This window comes from Alosa alosa, chromosome 1 (genome assembly GCF_017589495.1).
Source record: "Alosa alosa isolate M-15738 ecotype Scorff River chromosome 1, AALO_Geno_1.1, whole genome shotgun sequence".
NCBI classification, from domain to species: Eukaryota; Metazoa; Chordata; class Actinopteri; order Clupeiformes; family Clupeidae; genus Alosa; species Alosa alosa.
This window is the reverse complement of record NC_063189.1, coordinates 24348368-24369622: the sequence shown is the minus strand read 5'-3', so window position 1 is coordinate 24369622 and position 21255 is coordinate 24348368. Positions and strand designations below refer to the sequence as shown.

At 42.4% G+C, this 21255-nt stretch overlaps 2 protein-coding genes across 4 annotated transcripts; one reads left to right on the top strand and one right to left on the bottom strand.

Moving 5' to 3' along the window:
• Positions 1-454: 454 nt before the first annotated feature.
• On the bottom strand, positions 455-9782 carry LOC125291576 (protein crumbs homolog 1-like). 2 transcript variants are annotated; one of them, XM_048238394.1, is made up of 8 exons: positions 9656-9782; positions 8193-9155; positions 5310-5860; positions 4858-5023; positions 3836-4742; positions 3559-3600; positions 3226-3348; positions 455-1490 (listed from the first exon to the last, which is right to left on the bottom strand). In XM_048238394.1, the coding sequence occupies exons 1-8, from the start codon at positions 9696-9698 to the stop codon at positions 1238-1240; spliced, it is 3048 nt and encodes a 1015-aa protein (XP_048094351.1). In that variant the 5' UTR covers positions 9699-9782; the 3' UTR covers positions 455-1237. The 2 variants fall into 2 exon arrangements, with proteins under 2 accessions (XP_048094351.1, XP_048094359.1); XM_048238402.1 differs by having other exon boundaries at positions 1217-1321.
• Positions 8903-20691, top strand: zbtb41 (zinc finger and BTB domain containing 41). Of its 2 annotated transcripts, none has more exons than XM_048238422.1 (11): positions 8903-8949; positions 12179-13467; positions 14013-14220; positions 15045-15114; positions 15327-15474; positions 15704-15833; positions 16693-16788; positions 17112-17218; positions 17633-17738; positions 17821-17909; positions 19916-20691. In XM_048238422.1, the coding sequence occupies exons 2-11, from the start codon at positions 12207-12209 to the stop codon at positions 20524-20526; spliced, it is 2826 nt and encodes a 941-aa protein (XP_048094379.1). In that variant the 5' UTR covers positions 8903-8949; positions 12179-12206; the 3' UTR covers positions 20527-20691. The 2 variants fall into 2 exon arrangements, with proteins under 2 accessions (XP_048094379.1, XP_048094386.1); XM_048238429.1 differs by lacking the exon at positions 8903-8949 and adding an exon at positions 11579-11687.
• Positions 20692-21255: the final 564 nt, after the last annotated feature.

The following is a 21255-nucleotide window of genomic DNA, read 5'->3' as shown; positions in this document are numbered from 1 at the left end:
TCTCACAGGATCATTTTTAAGCTATAGTAATCTAGAATTACCCTCTCAGGATGCCATCTGGGTAATATGCCCCACTAAAGGTATGAACATCTCTGTCACATAATCAGTTATTCAGTCCAAATTATACCATCTTTTTGAGATTTTTTTTTGAGAGTTAGCAAAGGCACAGGATAATACTCAGAGTCTATGTAATCTGATTGTAGTGAATTTGAATGACTTAAATTTAACGTCAACAACACTTGTCCCACTGTCGTATAGTAAAAGTTCATTGACCATTTAGTGTCCTCATTGACCACAAAGTTGTTTTTCTATTGACATACTGTAGTGAGAGGCAATTCAGGTCATGAGCAGAGATTTCAGAACGAGGTTCATTTTTCATTCAACATGAACAATATCACATATAGTAAATGAGAACAAAGCAATCATTTATTTCAAATTTCAAAATAAACGCCCCTTCAAAATGACTTATTATTGCTTTTACACTGGAAGAAAATGAACATACAACATCTAACATACAACCTCCTGTCAGCCACATGTACCTGAGGTAGTCAGTGATGTCCTTAATATAACCCACAGGGGTGCCCAACACACAAAACTAGGAAGAAGGAAAAGTTCTTCAGATATTCTCTCTTCCTCATTTCAAAATGTACATGAACTATTCTAACATGCATATCAGGTTATGCATTTGATGACTGCTTAAAATACAGTTTATATATCAACACCCAGGTTACCATGGAGGTTATGTGGACACTACAAAACGTGGTATTGATACATCTGCATTCACACGTGCACTCTTATTCTACAGGGTATACACAGTTAATCAGACAGAAGAATGGATAAAAAAACATAATTATAAAATATTTTCTGATATTAAGGCACTAAGTTATTAGTTTAAATAGTGACTGTTATATGGGTATGGCTATATTCACGATGTGTAGACTATTTACATCTATATATTTACCTGTTATGGAATACAGAGTGTGAATACTATCAGACTACTTTTATTGTTTTGATCCTGCATTGAACCAGAGTACATACAGAATGTTTGTTTTCATATCACATCACTTTACAGGGCAATTTATGATACAAAAACATGCACCACATACATGCGTGCTGAGTTTAATATGATCAGATGGTAGTGATTGCTGCATACAGCTCAATATTTACCTGTTGTGTATGGTATTGCACCATTTCCTGTTGTTTTGAAACAGTCTTTCTGAATTCGATCTTCATTCCATCACCAATCATTGCCACCCCAATCAATCTCAGGGTCGTCATCATCCAGGCGAATGATGAGGTATGAGAGAAGCTGAAAGATGTTCTGCCACATGAGCAGGAACACGTAAGCGTAGAAATCACTAACGTCAATTTGGCAGTATTCGCCAGAGAAGCTCATTTCACACACACACTGGAAGCGGTTGATGAGATTGCGACAGTATCCTCCGTTCAGACAGGGGTCAGACGCACACTCATCCACATCCTGCTCACACCTGACGAAAAAGGCAGAGGCTGTCAGACCATAGACCTGCTGGTACTGTACACCCAACAGACCTTTTGAGAACAAAATATCTGAATATACCAAAAGAACAAAAGAATGGCAAATGACCACAACAAACTTTTATTTTGAGGGCGGGATATAAATATAACTAGATGTACCGCAGAGCGGTACAAAATATGACCGCCGCCCAGTCCAGCACATTTTTTCCACAAAAATAAATCATGCTGAAAGGCCTATATGATTCTAACTGTCTCACTAAATTGCATTATCCACACTCAATTCTCACTGGTATCTGGTAGACAACAAGTACCAAAACATGATTAGTTCATAGATTTCACATGTAAAATTAATTTTATACAACCCCACCCCCATCTTGCCTGTTCATAATTCTGAGAAATTCTTGAATTGTGTGCATGTGTGCGTGCACACGTTTATGTGTGTGTGTGTGTGTGCGTGCTTGTGTGTTTGTCTGCGTATGTGTGTTTGTGCATGAGCATGCATGCGTACATATGTCTACTGTGTGAGTATGTGTCATCCGTATGATTACTGTGAATGTATGTGTGTGCGTGTGTATCTGTTTATGCACATGTGTGCACATGGAATGGGTTAACATGACCCCTGGAGGCAAACATACAGAAAAATTGGTCATCCTAGGCCCTACGGTTCTCAAGATATTCACAGAAAACTGTGTCTGCCCTACCCTCCTTTTCGGGGTCCAGTCCAGCGGGGGGGCTACAGAGCAAAACGAAAAACGATGGTTCCATGCTATCCATGTGGGGTTACATGCCCACCAAGTTTCGTGTACCCCGGTCTTTCAGTGTCCCATGAATCCTTGTTGGTGTACGGTCACTAAATGTACACATAAATCATTTTATTGTAAGGCCCCCCATGAACGAAAGTTCACAAAACTTGGCATGCATTCGGAAGGTGTCATAATGATCCTACACTTTCAATTTCGTGCAGTTTTGACCATGTCAGCCAGAGATATTGTGATGAAAACACCTAATTTTTTGCTTTTTATTTTTTAACTAGGTGGCACTATACATGAAATAAGTGGTAATGGGATGGGTTGACATGCCCCCTTAAGACCAAGATACAAAAAAAAAGGTGGACCTCCTAGGCCCTACGGTTCTCGAGATATTCACAGAAAACTGTCTCCGGCCACCTACAGGCCAGTTGGTGCATAGTAACATAAATTAATTTATTGTGTGGCCCCCCATGAACGGAATTCCACGAAACTTGGTGTGCATTCAGAGGGTGTCATAATGATCCTACACTTCCAATTTCGTGCAGTTTTGACTATGTCACAGATACCTGCGATTACAACACCTCATTTTTACTTTTTTGTGTTTAACTAGGTGGCGCTATACATGAAATGAGTGGTTATGGAATGGGTTGACATGGCCCCTTGAGATCAACATACAAAAAAAAATGGTCCTCCTAAACCCTACGGTTCTCGAGATATTCACAGAAAACTGTGTCTGCCCTACCCTCCTTTCGAGGGGTCCAGTCCAGCGGGGGGGCTACAGATTAAAACGAAAAACGATGGTTCCATGCTATCCATGTGGGGTTACATGCCCACCAAGTTTCGTGTACCCCGGTCTTTCAGTGTCCCGGGAATCCTTGACGGAAATTTGGACATGCGAAAAAGAAAAAAAATAAATAATAATAATCTGACTAAACCTATATGACCGCCGCTTCGCTGCGCGGCGGTCATAATTACTTACCATTGCCCTGTGAACCCAGGCATACAATCGCAAGTGTCTTCTATTGTTGAGCAATTTCCACCATTAAAACATCTGAAATTTAGCTTCTCGTTCCCACAGATTGACACAGGCAGTTTAGGATATCTAGAAGAGAAATACAGGTACGTTGCAAATTTGGTCTCTAATATTGGCGAAGTCTCATAGGGGTTAGCCTTTAGTGTAATCAGAAATTATGTCCTTTCTGGAATTATGCCTGACAACAATGTTTTTTTTATCAAACATTAAGCCACTTAATTCTGCAAACATGCATCTTGTGCCATATTGGTGCATTTGTTGTGTAACAAAAATACTCACGGGATCCTTTCAATGTACCATGGAGTCTCTGGAATCTTGTCTCTAAACAAAGGACATTTCACAACAACAATCACTACATGCAAAGATGAATGAAATACATATACAAACATCACATAGAAATTAAACATTTATCATACAGCATATTATTTATTAACATTTATCCCCATCAAGGATATTCAAGAAATATTTTATGTACAGATATCTATAATTCTGTCACTATTTTCAGTTGTTGTGGCAATGTCGACAACAGAGGAACTGACCTGAATAGGACACTCACCTGCAGAGGGCTCCAGTGGCATTTTGCGGGCAGAGACAGGCATACCGCATGAGGCCTCTGAGACAGGTGGCGCCCTGCCCGCACTCATTACCTGCACACGCATCCACGTGCGCCTCACAGAGCTTTCCCTCAAAGCCGGCCTCACACTTGCACTCAAAACCCATTGGCTTGGAGGTGCAATTTCCATGGATGCAGGGCTCCGAGTCGCATACGTCCACTGTCTCGTTGCAGTGTGGCCCCCCTAAGCCTAGTGGGCACTCGCAGTGGAACTTGTTGAAGAGGTCTGTGCAGACGCCCCCGTTGTGGCAGGGCTCGGGCCTGCAGACGTCCGCGCCCCAGCAGCCGAGCCAGGGCGAGCTCGAGGTACGCAGGAACTGCTCCTCCTGCGGCCGAGGCAGGTTAGCTTCGGAGTCCGTGTACAATGGCAGCAGCAGGCCACCTATCTCCAGGGGGCCAAGACAGCCCACCAGGTTCCCCCCTGCTCCAGCGCCCAGTCCCCCAACCAGGATATCCACTCCGTCCTTCAGGAAGTCCAAATTCCCACAGGCGTCCTTGGAGACCGCTGCTTCCTCCATATCCCCGTCCAACACTAAGGCCCATTTCGACATCAGGCTCATAGGCTCTTGCATAACCAGCTCTGCCATGTGCCACTCCCCATCACTGACTGGCCTCTCACTTTCAATGCTCAGTCTTGAGGCCCCCTGGCCCACCTGAAGCTCCAGGAGCAGGTGGGAGCTCTGGATGGAGATGGAGATGAACTCGTTGCCCCTCTCAGCGTGCAGCAGGATGCCGTCACTGGCCCTGGTCCGGAGCTGCAGAGAGACACTCCCCAGGGGTCGCTGGATTTTCCCATTGCCCCTGTACGTCAGTATGGTACTGTTCTCCCGGAAAGTCACATTTGAAACACCTTCAGCAAACAACAAGAGTGGACATTTATGGCAGTGTTTAAACCATTATGGGGTAAAGCATTCTTTTTGAAAACATTATTTGTATGTTATCAGCATGCATTGCTGCATACTCACACTGGAAGCCATCCGCATCTGGCAGACAGGTAGCAGAAGAAGGGCAAGGGGAGAGTTCACACCACTTCACCTTCTCACACCGCTGGCCTGCCGTGTTGGGAGGGCAGTTGCACGCAAAGTCATCCCAGATGGAGTAGCACATTCCTCCATTTAAACAGGGGTTAGCCTAGAGAGGAGAGTTTAAACATTTATATGTTTCATCTGACCCATGTGATTATGACAGGAAATCTGCTCTCTGTGATGGTCAAATAGACTTGGTAGTTATTAGACAATGATCATGCTAAATTCTGATTAATGTGTTCACTCCTGTTTGTATTTTTCTACCATGTGTTCCTTCTGTGATACATGGCTTATCTTGCACAACAGTTAGCACATCAAAAGGTAAGAGTGTAGCCAGAGTTGGCATGATCATTGGGTTACATAAGCAGGGATTGCTGGTCTGTATTGCTTACACTGCAGGAGTTGTCACTGGCACAGCCACGTGTGACTTTGACCAGACTCTCTTGGGCATACGAGCTGACCGCGGTGCCAATGGGGTAGAATTGCAGGCGCTTTGATGACATGCGTAAGTCCTGGACGCAACCTTTGAAGTACCCTCCGAATGCCAGAGAAGCGCGCCGGTCCGGAAGCCCGCCCACGTATAACGCGTCTCCAGTCTGAAGCAGAATGTTCCGGATGGGGATGTTGCCTTGGCTCCTCGCCGACAGGAAGAGGGCCACTCTCGCCTGCTCGATTTTCACACTCACCAGGTGGAACTGACCATCGTTGACCACGCCGTGACTCGCCAAGGTCTCAAAGTTGTTGATTTGAACTTTGACCCGTCCCTCGTCCAACCAGACGCGGAGGTACTGACTGGTGCTGTTGGCCAAGACCAGGAGCAGACCTTGGGGCCTCCTGGTGCGAATAAACAGTGACAGGGCGACCGTCTCACTGGGCTCATCCTCCACAAGGAAGGAAGCATAGCTCTCAGCGTCTTCATTCCCAAACCGGGCTGTGATGTACTCTGCAGTCAGCACAATCAGCACATCATTGAATAATATAGTGCAATTATGTTGCTCTATAAATACAAGCCTACAATGTGCATGCTGGAATGTTTGTAAATACAATGATGGTCAAAAGTGTTGGCACCCATGCTAAAGTTGACTAAAAAGAGGAATACAAAATCATCTTTTGGAAATTGATCTTAATGCCTTAAGTAAAACAAAAAGAGGAAATATCCAACCTTTAAAGACACCAATTTTATTTGTTAATGAATAACGTATCATAAATAAATATTTGTTCTTCCTTAAAATGATGCTCATTGAGCTCAATGCAAATCAAACCAGCTTAATCGGCTAACTTAAATAACACCATGCCAATCTAGGTATTGTAAAGGTTATGGGATGATGTGGGGCTATTTTAATTTCAAGGGCCAATGGATCTTTATCAGGATGCATAGTATCCTGGATCCATAAAATAATTGGCTTTTAAAAATCTGCCTGCCTGCCTCTATGGGAATTTAACATAGGAGTGCCAATACTTATGAACCCTGTTTTTTACGGAAGAACATTTTATTTATGATACATTATTCATTCACAAAGAAAATTGGTGTCCTTAAAGGTTGGATATTTCCTCATTTTTTTTACTTAAGGCATTAAGATAAATTTCCAAAAGATGATTTTATATTCCTCTTTTTAGTCAACTTTAGCATGGGTGGCAACACTTTTGACCATCACTGTATATGCACAAAAGTTGTACATGCAAATATATTACACTTGGAACAGTTTGTTTATAGTTTTGATGTCATTTTCATGAATTGGTCATGTTAATAGGCTGAACAGCAAAGATCCTTATCCCACGTTTCCTTAATCCATCTGCCTTGTGTTTATGTGTGTGCACACGTGTGAATGGTGGAGCCTGGACTTGACTTTGTTTCTTTAGCTCCCTAATCCCTCCCTACGTCTAAGTGCTAAATTTGTCCATCTGTGACTGTACAAATTTAGCTGGTTAATGAAGACTTTAATGTTGTGAATTTAGCTGCTGAAAACAAAACATTGCACCCCCTCCCCTCCATCTCTTTACATTTCTACATATGTACATCCTTAGTTTGCTAAGGATGTACTTCTTTTACCAGTGGATGGCAGTGATGTTACAACAGAGATGCATTTTAACACCATGTCTTTCAACTTTTCTGAGGAAGAAGAAAATAATATTATTTAGTTTTAAATGTGAGTGATACGATAACTTCCAGTATAACATAGTATAAGTATAAGTAAGTATATATACTCTTTTGATCCTGTGAGGGAAATTTGGTCTCTGCATTTATCCCAATCCGTGAATTAGTGAAACACACACAGCACACAGTGTACACACAGTGAGGTGAAGCACACACTAATCCCAGCGCAGTGAGCTGCCTGCATCAACAGCGGCACTCGGGGAGCAGTGAGGGGTTAGGTGCCTTGCTCAAGGGCACTTCAGCCGTGCCTACTGGTCGGGGTTCAAACCGGCAACCCTCCGGTTACAGGTCCGAAGTGCTAACCAGTAGGCCACGGATGCCCCAACAAGGCTTGTAACAAGGCTCTCACTTAATATTAATCTACATAATTCTACTTTATTCTCTTTACTGTTTATAACACTAACGATGCATTGCTTCCAGGGAAACTTTACATTCAATTTAGGACTCTCTCACACACACACACACACACACACACACACACACACACACACACACACACACAAACACAAGGCAGATGGATTAAGGAAACGTGGGTCTAAAGATCTCTGCCGTAGCCTGTTAAAATTACCAATTGATGAAAAGGACATCAGTTTAAAAAAAGCATCAGAAAAATTAAACCAGAGCTACATACTGTCACGAGGTTATACTTATTACTATAAATAGTCTAAATTCTCTAAGGAAAATTAAAATGATAATGGTTATGTTGTCCTTAATTGAGACAAGACATTGAGTGGGGGAGGGTTACATCAAATATAACATATTCAGGTAACAGTACTTGACAGTATCGACTTAAGAGTGACATGACACTGTCATGACACATGACCCCTAACCCTAACTCTAACCGTAACCGTAACCTTAACCTTAACCCTAAACCTAACCCTAACTTGTTATGACAAAAACTGAATGTCACTTAATAACAGAAGCGCTATGTCATAAACGTTTATGACTTGTTTATGACACGTTCATGACATTGTCACGTCACTCTTATGTCGATACTGTCAAGTAAAGTGTAACCCATATTCGTGATATGTTTTTACTTGTTGAGCACTTTTGTGAGTGACCTGACAGTATTTTTTGCACAGGCCCATGTAACAATGGTTTTATCTACCAAGTACCTTACCCTCTTGGCAGTGGTCTCCCTCATATGGCCGGTGGCATTCGCATGAGTACCTCATCCAGCCCTGGCTGATACATCTGCCTCTGTTCTGACAGGGGCCATCCTCACACTTGTCCCGCTCACTGCAGCCTGCTGTGACGTTCACCTGCTCAGCTTTCGCTGCAAGCCCAACCCTCGGTATCACCAGCCTGGACTCCACGTGAAAGTCTTGAATGCAGCCGATGAAGTGTGGGGCTTCGTCACCCCGCATGCCTCCAACGAAGAGACTTTGAAGGACTGCACTGGGCTCGGGGTAGCCAGACCCAAGTTCAGAAGACGAGGGGGACCCTGCTGGGCTTTGGCCTGAGCTCTCACTGCTGGGGCAGTCATCGTCCACACACTGCAGCGTGAGCCCCAGTGTCCCACCCCGGAGTGAGGCCTCCAGTTTGTGCCACCTGCCGTCGGCCACCATGCCCTCCACCAGAACCTCCTGCAGGACCTCACCCGGCTCCTGGGCCGGGCGCATGGTGTGACGCAGCTGACCGTCCACCAGCTCCACAGTGAGCAGCAGGTCTTCTACTTTACGCTGGAGGAGCATACCAGCCGTCTGGTCAGTGCGGAAACTCAGGGTGATGTTCAAAGAACCGTCAGGGTTTGTGAAAGACGGCTCGATGTGGAGGTATCCGTTAGTCTCAAAAGAGAAGGTGGTGGGAGTTCGGCATTTGGGACCGGTGAATCCCTTGGGACAGGCACACGTGTACCGGTGGCGCCCGTTACTGAGGTAAGGAGAACATGTGCCTCCATTCTGACACCTGTGGCCTCGGCATCCTACTAGAGGCACTGTGCAGTTAACCCCCCCATAGAGTTGCCCATTCAGGCTCTCCTGGGAACAGTGGCAGGTGTAGATTCCTTCCCTAGTTTCACACAAGCCTCCATTCTGGCATGGCTCCAAAGCACATCCATTGATGAGTTCCTGACAAACAGCACCTTCACAATGTGGAAAGACAAAAGGAAATTAATTTGCCCCTGCAGGAGGATACTACATCCAGTCCAGCTTTAAATGAAACTATAATAATACAGAAAAGCTTCAGGTAGCTTGTAGATCATGAAACCAGCAAAACACAGGTGAATCTTTAAGCTTTCATTCTCCCATTGTTATTTGCAACATATATGAAATATGATTTGGAAGGGTGACATCTGTAGCCAATGATGTGCATAGACTTCCCCCCGCATTTCCCTTTTAAAGAATAATACTCAAATTAATTCTTACCATCTGCATACCTACTGTATCTATTGATTGTATATTATTAGCCATTATTTAAATGTCCTCTTAAACATTTGTCTAAACTCAGTTAACAGGGAAACAAATTAGGGAGAAAGAAATAAGAGCTATAACCGCAAAGAGCACAAACAAACAATTGTAACACATGAAAACAGCCCCTCTTTGGAGTAACGCAACAATCAAATGTAACACGTGTAAACAGTACCTGTTTGGAGTAATACAACAGTCCACAGGAAAACTTTCCACATGTCTTTTGGTGTCAGTTATTTGGTGCAGATATATGGATATCTTCACTATGAAGAGAACTGCTGTGTAAAGGCCATCCCCAAAGGCTTCATGCAGAGTGCATCTCTTTCCATGTGTGTGGACTGACAAGCTTAATGCCAGGATCACTACAAACCAGATCCATGGGATTAGGCTAATGCACTTACATGTCTTACTGCATGACTACCTACGCCGGGAGGGCTAGGGTTCCAGGGACTAACTTGGGCGGCAATAGACACATTGTCACCTGCCAGGCTTCACACATGTTGTACCTATTACGTAACTGACATTGCCTAGAGCAAAAGTCCTGCTTAATCTCACAAACTAACAGTCAACAAATATGTGTTTGATTGCAATTCATCCCAAAAGTTTGTGTGCAACTACCGTAATTTCCCAACTATTAGCCAAGGTTTATACATCGAATTTGCAAAATATCTTCAGCTATGAGGTTAATACACGTGTGCAGTTAATATGGTGTTAATATGTTTTTGTTTTTTTTTTACTTGCGTAAAACACTGCTCTGCTTTTTATGCACAATGCGGTAATACACAGGAAATTACTGTATATAACATTTATTTCCATTTCTATATAGAACTTTAAAAGACTCTTGACATTGACTTTGATCACCATTTAATTAATCATTTCATAGCCAATACAGCTATGAGTGAAACAAGGCACAGTTTTCATGATGTATATTGCTGTCAAAGTTATGGTGCTCTATGAATGAAGAATTATTCAGTGCACAAGGTAGGCTAGGCTATTGTGGGTAGACCAGGGATGGTTGTGACATTTCTGTTTGTATCTTCAAACTCTTTTAAACCAGTGTGTTCAAATGGTTATTCAAAGCATAAAATGGCAAAGGTGTTATATTTTCAACACAAGCAGAAAATGTGTGATTTAGTTTCAGTTACCAACACAAACAGAAAATGTGTGATTCAGTTTCAAATACAAGGAGTGAAATGTTACAATCTACCCCAGTCTGGGTTGGTTAACAAGTCCTGTGGTGAAATGTAACATGGTATTTAACACCGGGGTGAAATGTAACATAATGAAGTTAGGATTATGACAAAAAGAGTTTAACAACTAAATTAGCATGTGTGTGTGTGTGTGTGTGTGTGTGTGTGTGTGTGTGTGTGTGTGTGTGTGTCTTGTGTGCGTGTGTGTGTGTGTGTGTGTGTGTGTGTGTGTGTGTGTGTGTAATACAACTTAATAAAATGTGCAAATGTGCACCAGCTTCAACAGTTTCAAACACTATTTGTGTGAGATTGTGTGTAGGCCTATTGAAAATTAGCATCATGATAACAGAACTGAATAACAAGTGCAAGTGTTCACCAGTTACGATTATGACAAAAAGAGTTTAACAATTAATTTAGTTGTGTGTGTGTGTGTGTGTGTGTGTGTGTGTGTGTGTGTGTGTGTGTGCATGTTATTGTCAGCCATAGTTGTTTATTATTCACTGGCATAATAAAATTGAACAGAGTTTATGTTACAATTAACCCCGAGGCTATTGCATTTTCTTCCAGCAGTTTATTTGAAACCCATAGGCCTACATGGACCGAAACGGCTGATGCCGACTACAGATATCTAGTTTCCTCAATTACCCAATGTACCTCGGGAGTTGACGACTCTTATTTTGATATGCCAGGGTATTTTCCCCATTTCTTTTTCAGTCCGTTTGGTTGATACGCATTTTATTAGGGTACTAGTGCCATCATTTATGTTTGGCAGTGGACAAAATTGCACAAAAATGTTTGTCATTTGCGGTAGGCTAATTAGCTTTACTTGCTGGACTTTTTTTTTACCAAATGAAAAGCAACCAATGATCAGCCTGCTTATTTTGACGTGCTTCACTTCCTCGAGAAAAGGGAGGTGGAGCGTCGAGACATAATCAGGAAAAAAATATGTTTTTGAGTATTTATCTCGGAGAACCGATGTATATTACCACAAACGAGTAATTCAATGATGAGTTGAAGGTATGATTTCAAAATTCGTTGTGTACGGCATTGTTCGTGTTGGGCTTTATGGGGTCGTTTGTCAACACACTCCTCTTAGGGGGGCCTTGTTCTTGACATGGGGGTCCGTAAGGAGGACATTGAATTCGGATGTGTAGCGCATCGTTTTTTTTGCCAATAGGAAAATGCAAATTAGTAACATGCATAGCCTGGATGACGCCGATGAGTTCATTTAGGCCAAAGTCAAGAGGACGATGTTATAGCCTATGCATATTTCTTTTGATCGTGATTTGCTTAAGAGGCCTATAGCGCTGATCAACACATTTAACAGGCTTCAGGCTTGCTATAAAAGTTGTAGGATGGATTTCACAAAGGTGGATGATAATTTCAATTCATGAATGAAGAATATTTTGTAAAGAGCAGATTACATTGGCATTTATTAGTGCCCTCCTATTGATATCTTTTATTTTGATTTACTTAGGCCTAAACCTGTTTTTATTTTTACCTCTTAGGCTTGTAAAGGAGCCCACAGTTTTGATAATGAAGAGAAAATCAGACCCTCTCCAAGTGTCAAAAATGAAATTTCGGTGCAGAACTTCTGAAAGGGAACAACTGGATCCTCAAACAAGAGAATGTAGTGCCAAAACAGACTTAAGTTACTCTGACAAACAGTCTCATAAGAGACACCTGAGTTCTTTGCACAATGAGAGCAGCTTTATCAAATTTTTAAACGAAGACCGGCAGAAGCCCACTTCACTCTGTGATCTGACAGTCTCTGTGAGTGGGAAACAGTTCAGTGCCCACAAGGTTGTGCTTGCCTTTGGGAGCAGCTACTTCCACACCCGACTTTGCAAAAACCCTGAGACCAGCCATATCACTGTTGACCACATGGATGACTCTGCCTTCCAGCATTTGCTGTGTTTCCTGTACACATCTGAGTTTGTGGTGTCAGACACTGAGATCCCTTGCCTGGTGGATGCAGCACGTTTCTTGAACATGCTGACTGCAGTGGAGCTGCTGACAGACCAGTGTGGCTCCACCACCACCACAGAGTCTCCTGTGCAGAGAGAGGCTGGATCAGTCCACAATGACCTGGCCGAGGCTGCAGGGCCACAGAGTCCTCCAGCAGGTGGCGCTAAAGCCCAGGGACCAGGGGCTGTCAGCTGTTTGCTCTGCAGCCGTACGTTTTGCTACAGGAAGTCCCTAGAGAAGCACATGGCCAGGAGCCACACTGCCGAGAGCCAGAGTGTTCAGGGTGAGGTAGCTATAGAAACAGTAGCTGTGGTGACCACGAGGAGGTCTGCCCGGCAGAGGAAGACCCCAGCCAAGTTTGACAGTTTGACAACCGAGGGAAAAGCCAATGAACAAATACTGAACGGAAAAGGAGAGGAGGTGGATAGAGGAGGAGGACAAGACGATGAGGATGCAGAGGGTGAAAATGAAGAAGACAATGAGCAAGAAGAGGGAGCCCAGAGACTTGAAGTCGTGAAAGGACAAAACCCCACCGAAGCACAAGAGAAGCTGATGATAGCTGATCACGTAGAGATGGTGATTGTAGGGCATCAGGAGGAGCAGACTGCTGAAAGCAGGCAGGTGGTGGGGAGCAACAGCACCACTACAAGCCAGGTGGAAGCAGATGCGGCCTCAGGGATACCACCCAGCCATGAGGTGGTGGCACACAGTCGGGCATCTGGCTCATCCACTCACACTTACCCAGAAGGCCTTGCTCCTCTGGTCATACACACCTCCAACAGGAAAACCCTCCAGTGCCCCAAGTGTGACAAAACATTTGACAGAATAGGTGGGTGACTACACCTTTTACTGCAAATACTTCAGTCAGGCCTGGCCCTGATGGGCTTTTTGCAGGTATGCTTGCCAAACTACTCCATGTTTCCTCAAAAGGATGAACTCTCCCCTTGACACATTTATTCAACATTCTATGACCTTATTCCCATGGGGTTATAGGACACTCACATATCTTTGGGTCACAAGGGGGCAACTTTGTAGCAATACTTTTTGGGAATTCTTGTCCAAAAAGTATTGCTACACCACGAGACACAATATGTTGTCCAACGGTGAGTCATTTTTCCCCTTTGCACCGACACTGAATTTTAGGGTTCCCCCACCTGCCAAATTCCACTTTAACCACTGTTCACAAGTCTATATTTTTGATATCACAGTCAGAATAACATGCATTTGAAGTGTAAAGGTCTTATTTCTTAATTGAGTAGAATCAGTATGACCTCCAGTTTGTGAGAGCATAACCTAAAGTTTTTTTTTAAGATTCATTCATTAGAATTATTTCTATTAATTCAAATTCAAATGTAATTTCTTTTTTGTAAATAGGAAAGTATGAAAGCCACACCCGTGTTCACACGGGGGAGAAGCCCTTTCAGTGTGATATCTGCCACCAGTGCTACTCCACTAAGTCCAATCTCACTGTGCACAAGAAGAAGCATGCTAACAATGCTCCTTTCCAAAAGAAAGACCACAAGTGTCCCTTTTGCAACAAACTGCACGCCAGCAAGAAGACGATGGCAAAACACGTCCGAAGGTGAGATTAACTTAACCCCATTCTATACCCACAGTCCTCGGTTAGAGCTTAAAGCATTTGTGCACCTACAATAAAGTAAGGCAAGAAATTCTATCCCATATCAATACCCTCTGATACCATCACATGAATCAGTTGAAGATGGTGATGTACTTCATATTGCATATTCTGCTTTTAATGTATGGATCACATGGTCATGACAAGCTATGTCTGTGTATTGCATGTACACTCTCTTCATATTGCAGATGATATATTATACAACAAAAATAATTGTCTATTACAAATGAAAGGAAGTTAATTCTCCAAATATGTAATTACTGTAATTGAAAACATCTAGATAGATAGATTATAGTAAAATTAAAATAATCCCCTCATTTGATATGGGTTTTTGAAAATGTTTCTTTTTTGAATGTTTATTCTTATGTTTATAGACCAGAATTCTGTCATGCTTTGTTATCCACATATTATGTGTGCATGGTATTTCAGTGGAAAGTCGATGAATTTTATATAAACAATTTGACAGACAAGCTAATGTATCCTTCAGGAAATGGACAATTTTGAACAAAAGGACAAAACACTCATCTGTCCTCAGCCACTTATCTTGCACTTTGAATTTTCATGAGCTGCTCCTCTGTACCTCTGCCCCTTCACGTCATGTAGAGTGCTTTGGTATGGGATTCTAGCAAGAAGAGTGATTGCATGCTGCATTTCTGTTGCACTGTTCTGTTCATGTAATACTGATGTGTTTATCCCCAGCCAGAGAGCTGTGGTGCTATGTGTGGTATACAGTATGTCTTGAGCTAATGTTTGGAACGTGTGATTCATAGGTTCCATCCTGACCATATACAGGAGTTCATGACTATGAGGAAGAAGAAGAGTGAAGGCTGGAAATGTGATGTCAGTTCTGTTGTGCCTTGCTCAGATTAAAATACACACACACACACACACACACACACACACACACACACACACACACACACACACACACACACAACAACAACAACAACACAAACAACAACTAATATGTTGCATAAAAACAAAACAAAATAAATTGATTTTGTGGTTTGTGTGATTCCTTTTCTCTACATGTGAACCTTCTGTTAAAGCAGATATGCCATAAGTCTTTCACCCGAAGACCCCATCTGGAGGAACACATGATCCTGCACTCCCAAGATAGACCTTTCAAGTGTGCTTATTGTGATGACTACTTCAAGTCAAGGTTTGCAAGATTGAAGCACCAGGAAAAATACCATTTAGGTATGAAAAAGCTTATGTCTGCAATGCTTTGCCTCAGTCTTTTTCCATTCCAGTTATTGTCCAAATGTATTGTGTGGTGATTTAAGGATAGTGCTAATACAAAATGACCATTAGCATTAGACTATCAAGTAAATGTTTTTTGTATCTCGTGTATGTCGTTGCCTTTTTAAGGATGACAGATTTTCATGTAGAGTTTGAGAGAGTATCTTGCTCTTTGTTCTTCCTGAAGGTCCATTCCCATGTGACATCTGTGGGAGGCAGTTCAATGACACAGGGAATAGGAAACGACACATTGAATGCACGCATGGTGGAAAGAGAAAATGGACATGCTATTTGTGTGGGAAATCCGTAAGGGAGAGGTAAGGTCACGTGACTTTGTTATGGTACAATTAGGAATGCTGGTTTTAAATCAAACCACTCTCTATAAACATTGTGGTCGTGGAAAATGTTTCTGAAAGTTAAATCTTAATGATCCTCCCAACTCTCTTTACCATATTGTTCTGCCAGTGCAAGGCTGAACATAAACAATACAACAAATTTCAATGTTCACCAAACACAAAGCAGATAGGATAAAAGGATAAAGGATAAATAAAATATACTTATAGTATATTTGTGTATTATGAAGATGTAATAAAACAATAATTCTGAACATGGGCTGGTATACATTTCTGAACTAGACATGGATGGAGTGCCAAAGTTGAATGGCCATCATGGTGACAGCCCTGATCAAAATGTATGTGATTGTCATTTACCGTCCACCAGGACAACCTATTTAGTGAAATATGCTTTATGGTGTCCCTAACAGTCATGCTCCTCATCTTGTCATAGGCTAAGCAACAACCCAGCAAGACTGTTGCAGTCAGTTTTGGCAGTTATTTTGAATTTTGGACAGGGTCTGTGCCATCCTAAGTTAGGATTTCTAAGGAAATTCTTCAGTTAGGATGGTTCTGTAATGGCCAAATTCCTATCTTAAGTTAAGATAGGATTTTTTCCTAAATGCAGTTAGGAAACATGCTTCTGTAATACCAAATATCTTAAATGCCATCCTAAATTGAGATAAAATAGGATTCCAGAGTTAGGAAGATGCTGTAATGAGGCCCCTGGGCAATTTCCTTGATGAGCTTGACACCCTGCTCTCTTTTCTAGCCAGTGATTACTAGTGTAACAGATAGTGTCACTTGTTACCTGTATGACAGCTTATCTGATGTTTTATCATAGAACCACCCTGAGGGAGCATTTAAGAATCCACAGCGGAGAGAAACCTCATCTCTGCAGCATATGTGGGCAGAGTTTCAGACATGGCAGCTCATACAGGTAACCGCCTCTTGTCCATCTTACTCTATTTTACTGCAATTTTCAGTTTCATTTTGCTGTACATCACAGTATTAATTGTTAACCACAAATCATGTGACTTTGCCATGAGTCGGTTTTAGTGTATTTCAGTATTCAGCATTAGTATCAGTAGTTGCATTAGGTTTTCATCATAACACATTTATACAGTCTGTTACCCACTGAGATGCAGATGCATAGGCCAAGGCAGCATTATGCTTTCCTGTCCATTGACCATATAATTTGGCATTTGTACAAACTCGTAATAACAGTGTTGCCATATTACTTAAATTAATGACTGTGTACAGACTCCATCTCCGCGTTCACCACGACGACAAGCGCTATGAGTGTGATGAGTGTGGGAAAACGTTCATCAGGCATGATCACCTCACTAAGCACAAGAAAATACACTCTGGTATGTTCACCTTTGAAAAAAAAACACCCAGATACTCAACAAAAGGACATATCTGCCAGTTAAAATGGTCCACTGTCTTGTATCCCACCTAGCCCCTATTTATCTCTAAAATACATTTTTTCAAAGCATGTCACCTTATGATTCAGTTCATAGCGTAATCTCAAAAGTGTAACCCAACCAACCATTTTATCCTGTGGCAATTGTCCTGTATGTAATAGATACTATTTTGTAAAGGTGGTCACATCCGTCTTACTTTTTGCTTACTTCAGTGAGGGGTGATTTATGAAAAAGTATATGTTTACTGCCGAGTAAGCAACAAATCCCTGGCATTGCTATTCTAAATGTATATTGATTTGTCCATTTTTTATAACTACAGAATATTCTCAGAATAATTGTGATTCTATTGGTGTGCAGGTGAGAAAGCCCACCAGTGTGAGGAGTGTGGCAAATGCTTCAGGCGTCACGACCACCTCACTGTCCATTATAAGAGTGTCCACCTGGGGGAGAAAGTGTGGCAAAAGTAAGTCTCCAACATTCACTAATGTGAGACAGTACATTATAAATTTGACATGGGATCAACCTAACATCTTGTCAATGATCAGGTACAAAACAGCAGTTCACCAGTGTGAGGTGTGCAAGAAAGAGTTCAAAGGAAAGTCCAGTTTGGAGATGCATTTCAGAACACACTCAGGTGAATTGATTTTTTATATTGATTTGTATCAGTGTTGTCTGTTATCTTGTGTAAAGTTATTAAACTCAGAGATTTCAGTTGTATGTAGTCTGTACTAATTCTAAAGATTGTCTTCATTTTATTTGACCTCTACCCTCAAAAGTTTATATATACAGTGTATACGGAAAGTATTGAGCTCTGGTGCATCCAAACATCTTTGTCCTTCTTTACACTTCTCTCATCCTCTTGGTCGTTCCAAACTTTTCCATTTGAGAATGATGGTGGCTACTCTGCTCTTGGGCACTATCAATGTTGCAGAAATTTTCTTGTATCCTTCCCCAGATCTGTGTCTTCACACAAGCTTGTCTCGCAGGTCTACGGACAATTCTCTCGACCTTATGGCTAGGTCACTCTGATATACACCATCAACTGTGTGAGACCTTATATAAAGAGATGTGTGCCTTTCCTAATAATATCCGGTGAAATTAATTTAGGCACAGGTGGACTCCAATCAAGTTGTAGAAGCATCTCAAGGACCATTGATAGAAGTAGAAGGCACCAGAACGAGTTATTACATGAATACTTTTGTAAATTGAATATTTCAGTCTTTTATTTTTTTTAATAAATTTACAAAACACTCCAAACACCAGTTTTTTGTGGAGTGTTGGAGTATTGTGTGTAGATTGATGAGAAAAAAATTAATTGAATCCATTTTAAGATGAGTCTGAAACATAACAAAATGTGGAAAAAGTGAAGCACTGTGAATACTTTCCGTATGCGCTGTATATATTTCAATACAACTTACAAAACCTAAACACAGAACCAAGTAATATTGCGCTACATCTCTCAAACTTATTGAGGGCAGACACTATGTTCCCTATTCTGACAATCTTAAGCGCAAGGAAGCATATGCTTTAAGTGCATTTAAGGTGTGTCCATGTCCACTTTTGCTAGTTTGACAGTAGAATAAAAGATCAGACGGCAGGTGCATGGTTCAAAAGGGTTGTACTTATATTTGTTAATTAATCATGGGTGTGTTTTGGGCGTTGTGACATCCAATAAACCAATGAGAGCATCTTCTCCCATTTCCTGTAGAAGGTAGGAGTGCTTTAACCATGGCGCGTTGCAATTATAATGATTAGTGAATGCATCTATGCAAAAATAATCTGCTTGCACATGCGACAGCAGGATTGCACCAAAGCTTGCTTTGCTGAAACAGGAGTGTGTAAGAAAAGTAACCTATAAACACATTCTGCATTCGCTTGGCCATATTGATTTTGTTTGGCAAGAACAGAAGAAAGTCTTAATTTAGTTATTTACTTTCACAGTAATGACTGACTGACAAGGTGTCACAATTGAAAACCAGGGATGGATTACTGCACGGGCCTACTGGGCCCAGGCCTAGGGGCCCAAGGGGTCAGGGGGCCCTGAAGCCCAAGCCTTTGCATGGAATCATTGCCTCAATATCAACAAATCAGGATGTAGGCCATGAATCTGATTGAATTTAGTTTTGGCCATCCCCAAAATGCACCAGAATACAGGAAATCACATCAAACAAATTAATTTTTTTCTGGGGGAGAACCCCCAAACCCCCTCTCCCACATATATGACAATATATGGGGCCCGAAAGTTCATAATCTGCCCATGTTGAAAACATAACAAGACAAGAAGTAGCGCTAACCCCAATAACATTTGAATAAGTGAATTAATCCTGAGGACATTCAGCCAAGCACACTAAGTCTTTGCATTGTGTTGCTAGGGTTTTGCCACTAGGCAGATCGTAAGCTAGATTTCTTGATAATGCACTCTTAACAGGGCAATTCTTTTTCTTTTTTTCTTGGTTAGTGGTGTAATCATTTCAGTGGCGTCAAAAGTAAGATCAGCCTGATCACACGTCCAGTTGATTTGCTAGGCAATATTTGCGCTGGACGGGGACGCGGACGGTTTATGCCGGACATTGCGCCTCGCCTGGCACCGGACATAAATAAGGCCCTATGACTTAATCTTCTTGCTTTTTTCTGGTACAGGAGAGAAGCCATACAGATGTCCTATCTGTCAACAGACCTTCCGCATTAAGAAGACGTTAACCAAGCACATGGTGATCCACTCTGACGCAAGGCCTTTCAACTGCCCTCACTGCAGTGCCACCTTCAAGAGGAAAGACAAGCTGAAGTATCACGTGGACCACGTCCACAGCTCCAGACCTGCCGAGCAACCTCAGGCTGGCCTACCAGGGGAGAAGATCATGCCCCCACTGCCCTACTCAGAACCTACCAAGCTGTACCGGGCTGAGCACAAGAGCGTCCTGCAGAGTGTTTCATCTGGCGACGTGTGTGTCCCTGTCACTCTGGTGCCAGTGCAGATGTCGGAGATCTCCGGGCAGGCTGGTCTGCCAGTGCAGGGGGCACCTCATGGGGTCCTGCCTCAGGGGCAGCCGGCAACGGCAGGGTACCAGCCGGCCACTGACCTGGTGTTTCTGGAGAAGTACACGCTGACGCCGCAGCCAACCAACATCGTCCACCCCGTGCGCCCAGATCAGATGATGGACCCCCGGGAACAGTCTTACCTGGGGACGCTTCTGGGGCTAGACTCTGCCACACCTGTGCAAACCATGCCCACCCCTGACCACAGTCACTAAACCTTCTGTCATAAACAGAGTCTAGACATACTGCACAGAACACCATTTCCATATCGTCTTGGATATTAAGCAGCAGACATTTTCTAGGCTGATTTGACATGGAACTATACTCTCATTCAAGCGTAATAATCAAGGAACACCATGGGCACAGCAACACAATGATATCATGCAGCACCTGAAAATAGTCCCTGTAGGCTAACTTCCAGCAACAAGGTTGAGCTGCAGCAGACGAATCGGTTAGTGACTGGATTATTAAGCCTGAGAGTATAGTTCCATGTCAAATCAGCCTAGAAAATCGCTACATTTGATTTTCCGTTGGTCTTATTACAGTCTTTCTAACTTGAGAGGAGACAAGTTTTAAATAGGAAAATAACCGGAAATCTTAGTCATTTTTAAACGTGATGCTAGCAGGCGAGATGCTAATGGACTAATTCGATTCAATGATCTATGCTAGGCTGGAGCTAAAAGTGGTGTCGCCAGACTCAGAGAATGGCTGGATGAACTGGAGAAAGGTAAAAATCAATTGTTTAACTCAAGGGGATGTGGAAAAAGAGTGTAATTCTCCAAATGGTGGAATATCCCTTTAAGTGTGGCCCTGTGTTGGAGCATAAGGAAGTGCATGCATGTATGCTAATAAATTGACCTTTTACTGAATGCCATTGGTATTACTGCTTTGACAGGGTAAAAACCAGTAAGACAACTTACTTAAAACACCAAGGGCAGTTTTAA